At 52.8% G+C, this 12,618-nt stretch overlaps 1 protein-coding gene across 1 annotated transcript in view; it reads left to right on the forward strand.

The window, feature by feature from the left end:
• The window catches only part of Htra1 (HtrA serine peptidase 1), a 46,524-nt gene extending 40,699 nt beyond the window's left edge, over positions 1–5,825 (forward strand). The window contains exons 7-9 of the mRNA XM_047553898.1: positions 1,114–1,171; positions 2,464–2,559; positions 5,115–5,825. Coding sequence (XP_047409854.1) covers positions 1,114–1,171; positions 2,464–2,559; positions 5,115–5,283 — 323 coding nt within the window. The 3' untranslated portion in view covers positions 5,284–5,825. The remainder of the gene's footprint in view (positions 1–1,113; positions 1,172–2,463; positions 2,560–5,114) is intronic.
• Positions 5,826–12,618: the final 6,793 nt, after the last annotated feature.

Genomic DNA, 12,618 nt, shown 5'->3' on the forward strand with positions numbered 1-12,618 from the left:
AGAATGCACACTACCACCCCTGGTACCAGCTCACAGATACTTGACCATTTTTGCCCTGTGATCATGGAAATTTCATCTGGTTCTCAATCTACTATGTCCCAGACATGAGCCCAGGTGACTTCTGGGCATTGTATCGATTGTCATTACATCACTTGATTCCTTTGACTCATTAGGTAGGAATCAATGGTCCCATTCCATGACGAGAAAACTGAAAATCAGGGAGGTGATTCATTTTGCAGAGGTCTGTGCATCCGCCTGCTCTGAGGAGGCTGGGGGCTGGGTGTGGGCAGCCCCCAGGCCCCTTGCAGGTGTGATGTTTGTGTTTTGGTGGGGGGGGCAGCAGCTGCAGCGAACAAACATCACATAGCAACGAGTGCCCCAAGAAAATGAGGCAGGGTGGATGGATGGCGGGGAGGGACGGGCAGGGCTGACCGAGGAGACACTGTGGCTGGGAGACCCTCCCAATCCAGACCCGGTGAGAAGGAGCCAGGGTGTGAGGTGGGGGGAGGGGCAGGGCAGTGTAGACAGAGGAAAGTGGACCGGGCACAGTCAGCAGGCACTTGGGCCCTCGAGTGGCCATGAGCAGTCACACAGAGTGGGTGTGGGAAGCTGGCCAGGGTCAGGAGTGAGGCTCACGCAGCCCAGGTGCCAGGCCTGGGCTGCATCTTAACTGCATGGGAACAGGGAGGCTGGTGAAGGGCTGCTGTCACTGGAAGGACAGGCCACTCTGGCCGCCAGCTGGGAGGGGCTTGTGGGGTGGGGGTAGAAGCTGGAGGCCAGTTAAGAGGCAGGCTCTGGCCGACCTCCAGAGGAGAGACGCTGGACTCAGCCCAGGGCAGAGTGGAGGGGGCGGGGGCGTAGAGCACCTGGGGGAGGGCCAGGGGTCAGGAGGAGACAGTGAGGACTCCTCGGGTTTTGTCCACAACTGAGACGGAGGGACTTTTCTGAGGTCCCTTAGCAGGCAGGAGTCTAGACCAGCCTGCGACCCAGCCTCAGGCGGTGCCCCTCTGGCCCGGCCCTCGTGCTGCCCACTGGGGCATCAGCACCTGGCTCCTGTGTCCCCACCACCCCTGCCGACCGGGCTGACCCGTTGTTGCTTTGTTGTCACACCAGGGAAAGCCATCACCAAGAAGAAGTACATAGGTATCCGAATGATGTCCCTCACATCCAGGTGGGTAAGCAGGAGTCTGTGCCTGTCCGTCATCCAGGGAACCCCGAATTTCACAAGGCTGGCACCACTGGCCTAACGACGTCTCAGTTTCTGCTCGGAACTTAATCACACCGGGAGAGCTGGGGCTGTGGCCTGGCCTGCTGCTTTGTGGCATCCGCTTTCTCTCGTTCTCTGGTCTCTGCCTCCTCTGAAGTCCTCCTGAACGCAGGCGGGCCCGCGCTCAGGCCTCCCTCTCGCCACTTGCTCTGTTGAAACCACATTCCGGGAGTTCCCCACGCACCCGCCCAGCCCCGAGCACCTGCCTCTCCTTGGCCTTGCGGCCGTGGGCTGAGGCTGTAGGAATGCCAGGGCGGCCCAGCCAGGGATGCCGATGACTGATGGGCTTGTTTTCCTGCCTGTTACCAGGCGTGTGGTGAGCTGCAGGGTGAACCTGGGTAGGACGGGGGTGAGCTCACGAGTGGTGCCTGCCCCCCACCCCCCGCATGGCGGGAGCTGAGTAGCAGAGAACAGATCACATTCACAGACACGTGGCTTTGTTACTAGCTGGTTGTCACTGTTAGCACATTTTGATACATGTTTTGAATGGCTGCACCTTCTTTAGCATTCCAGAAGATGGGATGGTTTTCCAAGATTAAAATCACCCAGTTTTTTATTTCTGGAACCAAAGAGGGGGGTGTAGGGAAGGAGCGTAGGCTGTGGAGCCTGGCTTCCCAGCTCTGATGCTCCCAGCTGTGACCCTAGGTGCTCAGGCCTCCCCGGGATGAGGAGAGGGGTGCAGGTGTTCCTAGGGCAGCCAGGTTTGGCTCTGTGAGCGGTGGCCACCGTCACCAGCCTCCGTGACTCTTCCTGTGTCTACTCTGTGCCAAGAACTGGGTTGGGTGCCTTTCCCAGCCGGCCTCATCTGAGCCTCATAACAACCCATGTCGCTAGCCCCATCGTGTAACTGAGGAAACAAAGACACAGAGAGATCAAGCAGTTGCCCGTGGTAGCACAGATAGCAAACGGCAGAGATAGAAAGTAGACCAGGCCAACCACTAGACTGTACTGCTCCTTCAGTGGTAACTGCTATTAACTAATTAATAAATAATAGTAGTAATAAGAATCAAGTGCTTCCTTGCTATTACATAATAAACCTTTGACTCTAGTAGGTGGGCAATTTTAAAGTAGAGTTGGAACTCTCGAGGGAATTTATGTAGGGCTAGGGGACAATAGGGGATCTCGGTGAGAGGTGGTGTCAGCAGAGGAAACCCGTTGGTACTTAATGTTAACTCGCGTCTTTTTCTCGGGGGCAGCAAAGCCAAAGAGTTGAAGGATCGCCACCGAGACTTCCCTGACGTGCTCTCGGGAGCCTACATCATCGAAGTGATTCCCGACACCCCAGCAGAAGCGTGAGTGCCAAGTGTCTTCTTTCTTCTGATGTCCCCAGGGAGCAGTGTTCTTTTTATACTGGCTCAGATGATTGTGTCCACCCTTGACAAATGTGGTCCAGGTCAGCCAGGTCATCTGATCTGGTTGGGAGCAGGACTCATTCACGGAAGGGCATTTTCTGCCTTCCAAGGTCCCTGCTTCCCTAGGATCATCCAGGTAGGAAGAAAAGAGCAGGCTTTTCAGGAGTCTGGGAAGGCTGACTAGGGAGAGAGGTTCATGGAACCGGGTCCCCAAGACCTCAGGACCAGTTGGGCCGCCCCTGTCAGTACCTCTAGAAGCGTGACCCCGGTGACATCAAAGCAACGTGAGAGAAGTCTCTCAGTCAGCAGTCAGGGCTCGTGACCTGCACTGACATAACATCCAGAGAGGAGTATAGGACTGCAGAGCCGTCTGGAGGCAGACCTGGCCCGCTGCCTGCTCTCCTGTGACCCGTGCACTGAGAGCGATGTTTGCATTTTTACATAGCTGAAAATATTCCAAAGTACCATAGTATTTTGTGACATGTGAAAATGATATGAAATGCAAATATCAGTGTCTACAAATGCTTTGTTGGAATACAGCCCATTCGATTACAGATCGTCTATGGTGGTTTTTATGTTGCTGCAGCAGAGACTGAATGTCCAAAAATTTGCTATCTGACCTTTTATGGGAAAAGTTTGCAGATCCCTGCACCAGACCACAAAGGACCATGACAGCTTATTTTTTTTTTTTTTTGATTGTAAACAAATGGGATACATGTTGTTTTTCTATTTGTACATGGAGTCAAGGCATACCATTTGTGTAATCATAAATTTACATAGGGTAATGTTGTTTGATTCATTGTTATTTTTTCCCCTTCCCCCACCCTTCCCACCCCTCTTTTCCCTCTATATAGTCCTTCCTTCCTCCATTCTTACCACCCTCCTTAACCCTAACCTTAAACCTAACCCTAACCCTAATGCTAACCCCTCCCACCCTCCATTATATGTCCTCATCCGCTTATCAGCGAGATCATTCGTCCTTTAGTTTTTTGAGATTGGCTTATCTCACTTAGCATGATATTCTCCAATTTCATCCATTTGCCTGCAAATGTCATAATTTTATCATTCTTTATGTTGGAGTAATATTCCATTGTATATATATGCCACAGTTTCTTTATCCATTCATCAATTGAAGGACATCTAGGTTGGTTCCACAATCTGGCTATGGTGAATTGAGCAGCAATGAACATTGATGTGGCTGTATCTCTGTAGTATGCTGATTTTAAGTCCTTTGGGTATAGGCCAAGGAGTGGGATAGCTGTGTCAAATGGTGTTTCCATTCCAAGCTTTCTGAGGAATCTCCACACTGCTTTCCAGAGTGACTGCACTAATTTGCAACCCCACTAGCAATGTATGAGTGTACCTTTTTCCCCACATCCTCACCAACACCTATTGTTGCTTGTGTTCTTGATAATCACCATTCTAATTGGGGTGAGATAGAATCTTAGGGTAGTTTTAATTTGCATTTCTCTTATTACTAGAGATGTTGAACATTTTTTCATGTATTCTGTTGATTGCTTGTACATCTTCTTCTGTGAAGTGTCTGTTCATTTCCTTAGCCCATTTGATGATTGGATTATTTGTATTCTTGGTGTAGAGTTTTTTGAGTTCTTTATAAATTCTGGAAATTAGTGCTCTATCTGAAGTATGAGTGGCAAAGATTTTCTCCCACTCTGTAGGCTCTCTCTTCACATTGCTGATAGTTTCCTTTGCTGAGAGAAAGCTTTTTAGTTTGAATCGATCCCAGTTGTTGATTCTTGCTTTTATTTCTTGTACTATGGGAGCCCTGTTAAGGAAGTCTGATCCTAAGCCAACAAGTTGAAGGTTTGGACCTACTTTTTCTTCTATAAGACGCAGGGTCTCTGGTCTGATTCCAAGGTCCTTGATCCATTTTGAGTTGAGTTTTGTGCAGGGTGAGAGATAGGGGTTTAATTTCATTCTGTTGCATATGGTTTTCCAGTTTTCCCAGCACCATTTGTTGAAGAGGCTATCTTTTCTCCATTGCATATTTTTGGCCCCTTTGTCTAGTATGAGAAAATTGTATTTATTTGGGTTTGTGTCCATGTCCTCTATTCTGTACCATGACAGCTTATTGACTCTGTCATATGTGAGCTAAAGTTGCAGCTGGAGCATGTGGAGGAAGTGTCTCCTAAGGGAAGCATTTGCCCATCCTGAAGAAATTGTTCTCTGGGTTGCAACTCACTACAAGTAATTTGGTCACAGTGTGTGGCAGATGGTACCTAACACATCCTTGCTCCCTTTGGTGTCAGTCTGTCATAGTGTCACACAAGTACCATAGGAATCTCTGCCATGATTGATGATTTTTGGCCTATGAATCTCGGGAGGAGTGCACGGGTGATTTAAAGTCATCCTCTCCTGAATTCAACTCACACCCGTTCACTCTGGGCCTTTCGGTTCTGAGCTGTGCCTCTGTTGATGTGAAGTTAGACCAGGAGGAACGGAAACTTTACCATTGTGTTTCCCTTGTGTTGCAGTGGTGGTCTCAAGGAGAACGACGTCATAATCAGCATCAACGGACAGTCGGTGGTCTCCGCCAATGACGTCAGTGACGTCATTAAAAAAGAAAATACCCTGAACATGGTTGTCCGCAGGGGCAACGAAGACATTATGATTACAGTGATTCCCGAAGAAATCGATCCCTAGGCAGAGGCATGAGCTGGGCTTCATGTTTCCCTCAGAGACTCCAGTGGACAATGCACGAGGACTCTGGGCTGGTGGCACGGCATACCCAGGACTTTTGACCGCCATTTTGCTTGTTCAGTGGAAATGCCCTGGCCAACAGAATCCTTCTTGATAGTTTTCAGGCAAAACAAATGTAATGTTGCAGATCTTCAGGCAGAAGCTCCGCCCTTCTGTACCCCATGTATGCAGCGTGCTTTATCTTGCCAGCTTGGGCTCTTCCTGCTTAGACAGTCAACATCTGTCTCGTCCTTTAACTGAGTCATCGTCTTAGTCCAACTAATGCAATTGACACATTGTGTAGATAAGAGGAAGGCCCACAGGAGCCAGAACAGTCCTGGCATGTTCTGCTTTCCTCTGAGTCAGCACCCAGAGGAGGTGGATGCACAGAGACCACGGGTGGGTGGACGCTGGCTTCCAAGATGACCAAGTCCCTCTTTTAGGAATCTCTTCAGAACTGGGAGCGCGATGACTTTGAGTTTGAGCTATTAAAATACTTCTTCATACGTTCCTTTCTGGCGTGCTTCTTTTAACAGCCGGTTGCGGTCTTTTTGAAACAATCGTGACTCAGTGGCTCCTCCTTAAGCCACACTGTCCACGCAGGTTGAGCTCTCAGTCCTACCAGTTATTCCAGAACCATCTTTTGGGATTTGCCAGTGTTATACAACCCTGCTGGGCCACCCAACTCTGTGAGCCAGGGACGCAGGACAGTTCTATGTACATCTGGAGCTCTTCAAACGAGGCAGTCTGTGGACCTCGTATGTCATGCAATCAGTCAACATAAGTTTTCCAGGCTTCTGCTCTGCCAGGCCCTGGGCCAAGTGTGCAGGGCTGGCCAGAGCAGGACAGATGCAGGACAGCTCTCCCCGAGCTTCCACTGAGAAGCCAGTTCTTCCTGGAAGGCAGGCTATTTGGGAGAGCAGGACAATCCCAGGACTGACCCATTCTAGGTCCCCAGAATGTACAAGACTGCTGCCCACCCTGTTGGTTCTGGGTCTGAAGTAAGAACTGGAGCTCAAGCTGCAGAGTTTGGAGCAGGGCTTCCTCAGCGTGCCCTCCTCAGGCACAGCCTCGAGCCGCTGGAGGGCACCTTTCCTTCCAGGAAGGCTTTCCAAGCATAGGAAGCTGGACCCAAGAAGACTGTTGCAAAACTCAGGCTTGGAATGTGCACAGGCCTGGGTCCCTGTGGGGAGCACACAGCAGAGGGAAGGTTTTTTTTTTTCTTGTTTTTTTTTCGAGGTGCCGGGAATTGAACCCAGGGCCTTGTGCTTGCAAGGCAAGCACTCTACCAACTGAGCTATAGCCCCAGCCCAGGGAAGGCTTTTGACACCAACAACTGGGGCCAAAGGTTGTGTAGTCCTTAGCCTTGCCCTGGAGGGAGGTCCAGGTCCCAGGCAGAGCTTAGTCCTTCCTCCAAGAGATACATAAGGCCCAGGGTGCCTGGAGAGGGTGTGGACGGCCAGAGGCCGAGGCTGTTGTACTCCCTGCTCAGATGATGCTCCAGTCAGGAAGGGGCCAGCGACTCCTCTCTGAGTCGCTTTGTGTCCTCTACTCCCTTAAAGGTGATGGCCAGAATGACCTTTGTCCTCAGATGTAGCCTGTCCCTCTGGGGGTCCCTGGGCTGTGCTGCTGCCCCTGTGGGGATGGTGCACTGGGTGGCACTGAGGTCAGAGCCAGCCCTGCCCGGAGCCCATCTGTCCCCAGCCTGTCGGGCACCCGGGAGAGCACAGAGGGCTCTGCTAGGGACCCTGCCTGGTGCCCCCAACTGAGTCCTCTGAACACTCATCTGCGTGCATCTCCCCGGGTCCAAGGGAGTTCTATGGTCACATGCAGGGCCACAGAAGGGCAGCTCAGCACATGAGGGGCACATCCGTGTTTGGTTTCATGGCTGCACTGACGCGGACCCTGGGTCCTACGGGGGTTGCTCATCCTGGCACCCACACACGTGCTTGAAGGCTGTCATGGGACCTCGGGGCAGTCGCTTCTGCTTATTTACCTTGGGCTGTGGTGAGGTTTTGGCAACACGAGTTAACCTTAAAACCTGGGCGGCAGAGCCCTGAGCTGGAAGCATGCAGCTTTGGAAGCCAGGTGCACCAGGTTTAAACCCAGTGTCTGCATATTACTGGCTGAGTGACTTTGAGCAAGTTGTTAATGTCTCTGGGCTACTTTCCCATCTGTAAAATGGGGTGATAAAATAAATTAGTATATGGTGCCCATAGTATGCACTCAGTCAGTGTTAGTGACATGTTAATTAATGCCTTTGAGCCTCAGTTTCCCCCTGTGTGAAACGAGGAATGAGAGTGATAATAGTAATAATGAGGAAGAGTAGTACTAGTGATAATTATTATTCTGGCCCTCTCGTTTTTATCTTTGTTGGCCTGCGGTGGCTCTGGTCTGCAGTGACACATCAGCTGCCATCTGTCGGGTGCTTTCTGGTGTCAGGCGCCATCCTGAGCACTGGACATTTCTTGGCTTGTTTCTCTGGGCTCCAAGGCGGATGCCGTATCTATCCCCTTTCATCGGGTGAAGAAACAGACACTCAGAACAGAGGCACATTGTCCGAGCCACACAGCTGGTGACAACCACAACCAGAGCCCACAAGCTCTGAGTGTGGCCTCTGCAAGGTGCCACTGGCCATCGGCCCCTAAAACCACAGCTCCTGGTCCCAAGGAAACCCTGCCGGGGTGCCCTCCGCTTCTGTGGAGGTGATCATGGGGCCGCAGCCCCTGCTCAGTTTGGGGTCTTTCTGAGCCCTCTGTTGTCCCTTTGACAGGCTGATGGCCGGGTGTCCAGCAGCTGCCCTCTCTGTCCCCTGGGAGCCCCCTCCTGTTCTCACCAGTACCTGGAACCATCTCAGCCCCTCCGGCTTCAGGCCTCTGCTCTCAAGCTTTAGCCAAACTGCAGGCAATACCAGCCACCCCAGGGATGGCGGGCTCCAGGAGTACATGCACGTGGCTTGCCCTTCCCCGGCCAGGCCTGCCGGGTGCTGCCCTAGGTGCCCTGGCCAGAAGAGGGCCCCAGCGTGCGAGCATCGCCCAGTCCTTCAGGCCCAGCGGAGCAGGGTGGAGATGGGGCTGTACACAGGGTGCCCCTTTACGACTCCATCTCTGCACCTCAACACTCGTGTCTGGTGGCGGTTTTATCAGAGCTTGTGCAGTGCACGTCCCCACCTGGCTGCCATGTTACACAGGCCAGGGACTTGGAGGGCGCGTTAGGGTTGACCTGCGAGGGTGCCACTGTAGTTGGGCAAGCCTCACTGACAGGCAGCAGGGGACCCGCCTGGTGAATGGACCCTCCAGGTCAAGGCTGCAGTGAGAGCTGCCTTCGCTGAGGGTGGTGGTCCGTGAGGTCAGAGGTCGGGGTGGCCTTTCCTCGGGCACATTTTGCCACCACTGACCTCTGGTTGGGGCTTCCTGGAGCACTGGGCTGAGGAATGTGGAGGCTCAGTTAGAAGAAGCTTTGAAGAAGAACTGGTGTCAAGTCCACTGTCAGCGGCGCAGACCCCGTCATTATTCTGGGTGTGGCCTGGCTCCCTGGGCGAGTCCAGAAAGCGGTCAAGGCTGAAGATCCTGCTCTCACCTGGCCAGCCACCCTGCCCTCCTCCCTGCCTGTGGGAACTGGCTCACGTGAGCCCCTGCTGCCTGCACGCGGGAGAATCCTCTGCTGCCGGGGGAGCCGGCGGTGTTGAACCTGCTGGTTAGCCTTCCCTTGCACACCCGGGGCTGGTCCAGAAGACGGGGCGGTGGTGTGGATGGACATCCTGGGCCCTGGCGGCAGGCTGAGGCTTCCTGGCGTGGGGAGGAGAGGTGGTGGGAGTGGGCTTCCTGTCCCCGAGCTGCTGCGGGGTGAGTAGCGTTAGCAAAAGGAATGAGCGACCCCGCAGGAAATACTGCCGGGAAGGTACGCGCCCCACTCGCAGCGGCCATGTGTTGCCGAGAACGTCTGGGCCCAGCGTAGGGCAGCATCTGACGCCCCCTCACCCAGCCCCCCATAACTCTAGGGAGCAGGAGCGATTATTAGTCCATCCTACAGATAAGAGAACTGAGACTCAGAGAGTTTAAGCGACTTGCCAAGGTCACCCCCCGACACTGGTGAAGATGGGAGGTGTCTCCCGGGAAAGACGGAGGTAGCGGGCAGTGTGGGGATTGTAGGGACCCAGGCCTCTCAGGGCCAGGGTCAGGAGCACACTACTGAGCCCTGCCCAGCGTCCAGACCTTCAGGAGCCAGTCTAAACACCTTCCTGGGACCCGCCATCCCCTTCCTGACCTGGTCCCTGCCTTCCGGCCCACCTCATCTCAGTGGATGCCGATGGAAGCTCTGGTGATGCGGAATTCATTTCCGTCCTTCCCCAGGCTGCCCTCTCTGCACCCAGAGCATACTGCTCCCCTTCGCATCCCCAGGCCTGGGGATCTCTGTCCAGCCCCCTCTGCAGGAGTCCAGCGTCTCTACCTCTCAAAGGTCAACTGATTGAAGCTTAAAAGCCTTTATAAGACAGTAAAGGTTCATGATAACTGAGTGCAACAAATGATCTCAGGTTGGATCTTTGATTAGGAAAAGAAGACTGCTGGAAAAACTGAAAGATCTTATGCATATTTAAAAAAAAAAAAGCCCTCTTTGTAAGGGAGAGGGAAATGGAGATGGGGCTGTAGAAAGTTTTAGAAGGTAGTTAATGATTTTGAGGAGAAAGGAATGGGCCCAAAGAACACAGTGCTCCGGGACAGAGCTCCTCTTGGTTCTGTAGAGTCCCTGACATGTCGTGGGAAGGTGAGGGGGTGGGGCTGTCTAAGAACAGAGGGTGTTTATTATGCTGAGTCCCCAGGTGATCCCTTAGCTGCCCCATAAGAGAAGAGAAGTTACTGGGTGTGGTGCAGACTCTGATCCTTAGTCTCTTCTTTCCCCCACGGTTAATCTTTCCTGATCATTTGATTAGATTCCACAGCAATTGCCCCCTTTCCAGGAGGGGCACTCCCCTAATCAGACAAGGGAGCTTAGAGAAATTTGGAGAAAATCTTCACTTACCTTCAGAGAAAGTGTTGAAAAATGGTGGAGAAACAGGGAGCTACGGATCAGGGAGATCAGAGAGACCTGGTCTGTGTGTTCGATTTAGCACAAGGGGAAACGGAAGTGGCCGGAGCCGGCAAGAGGCAGAGCCACCAAGGACTGCTGTGATCCCCGCCATTGTCCGGCTCCATAACACGTGACGGTCATGGACGTTTGGGGCTTGAGAACTGCATTTGTGCATGTGCACGGGACCTGGCGAGTTCCAGTACCACGTCGCCTCCTTCCCTCCCTCCTTGGGCCCTCACAGGCGTTGTCTGCTCTGCGGGCAACCCTCCCATCACGGGTGTCCCTGGAGAAGTTGTGCGACTCTCCCCTGGGGTCCTCCCTGGGCACCTCGCTCTCAGCGTGCAGAGGGGTCCCTGGTGGCAGGTTCCTCTCCCTGTTCCAGGCCTGCCGGAGGGAGTGACGTCGCTCTGACTGCCAGGCGAGCTGCTGGTTCTTGGAATTGAATTGTGTCTGCTGTTGGGAACAGGCATGGGAGGGGCCCTGGCCTTTCCAGAAGGGCCTGGGTCCGGGGAGTCCCGCTGGGCTGGCCACCCGCTCTGCTCCTGTGTCTGCGGCCCAGCTGGGCTGACTCACATGCCTCTGGTACTTCCATCAGAGTGTGGGTGGGGCGCACACAGAGGAGGGGCCTTCCTGCAACTAAGCAGTTGTTTTATTTAGAACTTTTAAAAGTGATTGCTTCAGTGTGGGACCTCTGCCAGGAACCAGCAAAGATCAAATGAAATAGACTAACAAAGGCATTTTTAATTTAAAACAAAACAAAAAGTGGCTCAAGCTCTTTGAGGGAACAGGTTTCTGCTCGGGTGTCTCGCTGGGTCAGGGAAGCTTGGTAGCATACCAACCCGCCCCCCTCCCCGCTCACCCTGGCTCCTCTTCCTCACCCGCCCCTCTTGTCATCACCACCTCCCACGGCGACAGCATGCTGTACACATGTTTTAATCAACTTTTCATTGCTGTGACCAAAATATCTGCTCAGAACAACTTAGAGGAGGTTCAGAGTTTCAGAGGTCTCGGTCCATAGACGGCTGACTCCATTGCTCTGGGCCCAAGGTGAGGCAGCACATCATAGGGGAAGGGCCAGCAGAGGAGAGTCGCTCAGCTCACAGCAGAGTCATAAAGCAGAGAGAGGGAGGAGGAGCCACAGGGGAGATGCACCTTCCGGGATATACCCCCAGTGACCCACCTCCTCTAGCCAGGCCCTACCTGCCTACAGTTACCACCCAGTCAGTCCATTCAGGCAAGTATGAACTGATTAGGTTACAGCTCTCATGATCCAGTCATTTCACCTCTGAATATTGCTGCATCATCAGGATAGTTTGGGTGACACTTCAGATGCAAACCACCCCTGGCCTCCGAAAACTCAGGTCCATCTCTCCAAGGAAAGTGCATTCAGTTCAACTCCAAGAGACCCAAAGTCTTAAGAGTGTTAGCACTGCCCAAGCCCACCATCTCCTCTGAGACTCCAGGCAAACCCTCAGCTGGGAGTTCCTATAAAAATAAAAAAGTAAGTTACATATATCCAGTCTACAGTGGCACAGAGTAAGCACACCCATTCCAAAAGGAAGGAACAGGGGTCAGAGAAAGAAGGGTGGGACCAAAACATGACTGAAACCCAGCTGGGCAAACAGGTCTGCTCGTACAGCATCCAGGATGCTTGGCTGTGAAATGTTATTTTCAAATGGCTGGAGCAGCCCTGCCCCTTTGGCCTTGCCAGTTCCAGCGCTCATGGCCTCTCTTTTAGTCTGGCTTCTCTGCAGACACCCGCTTTTCTTGGCAGTCAGTCCACATTACTGGCATTTCTTAATTCCTGGGATTTCCATTCCAACTTCAGTTTTACCTTCACAGTTTCATGCATTGCCCAGTTAGGGGCAACCTGCAGGGACTCTGACCCTATTACACTTTGCCTGGCCTCCCAGGCCTTCCTTTGAAATCTCCGTAGAAGCCTCCATGCCCACTTAACTTGACCATCCTGTATTCCTTCAGAACAGTACCATGTGGACGACACCAAGATCTGTTGCCAGCTTGTGCAATACTTGGGCCCCCTGGGATCATGGCTATGGTGAGTGACCTCTGAGTGCCTACATGGCTCAAAATGGTGAAATAGTTGGGTGTGGTAGACATGCCTATAATCCCAGCAACTGGGGAGACTGAGACAGGAGGATCATAAGTTTTAGGCCAGCCTTGGCAACTTAGTGAGAAACCCTCAGCAAATTATCAAGACCCTATCTCAAAATT

Source organism: Sciurus carolinensis, chromosome 5, assembly GCF_902686445.1.
Source record: "Sciurus carolinensis chromosome 5, mSciCar1.2, whole genome shotgun sequence".
Taxonomy (NCBI): domain Eukaryota; kingdom Metazoa; phylum Chordata; class Mammalia; order Rodentia; family Sciuridae; genus Sciurus; species Sciurus carolinensis.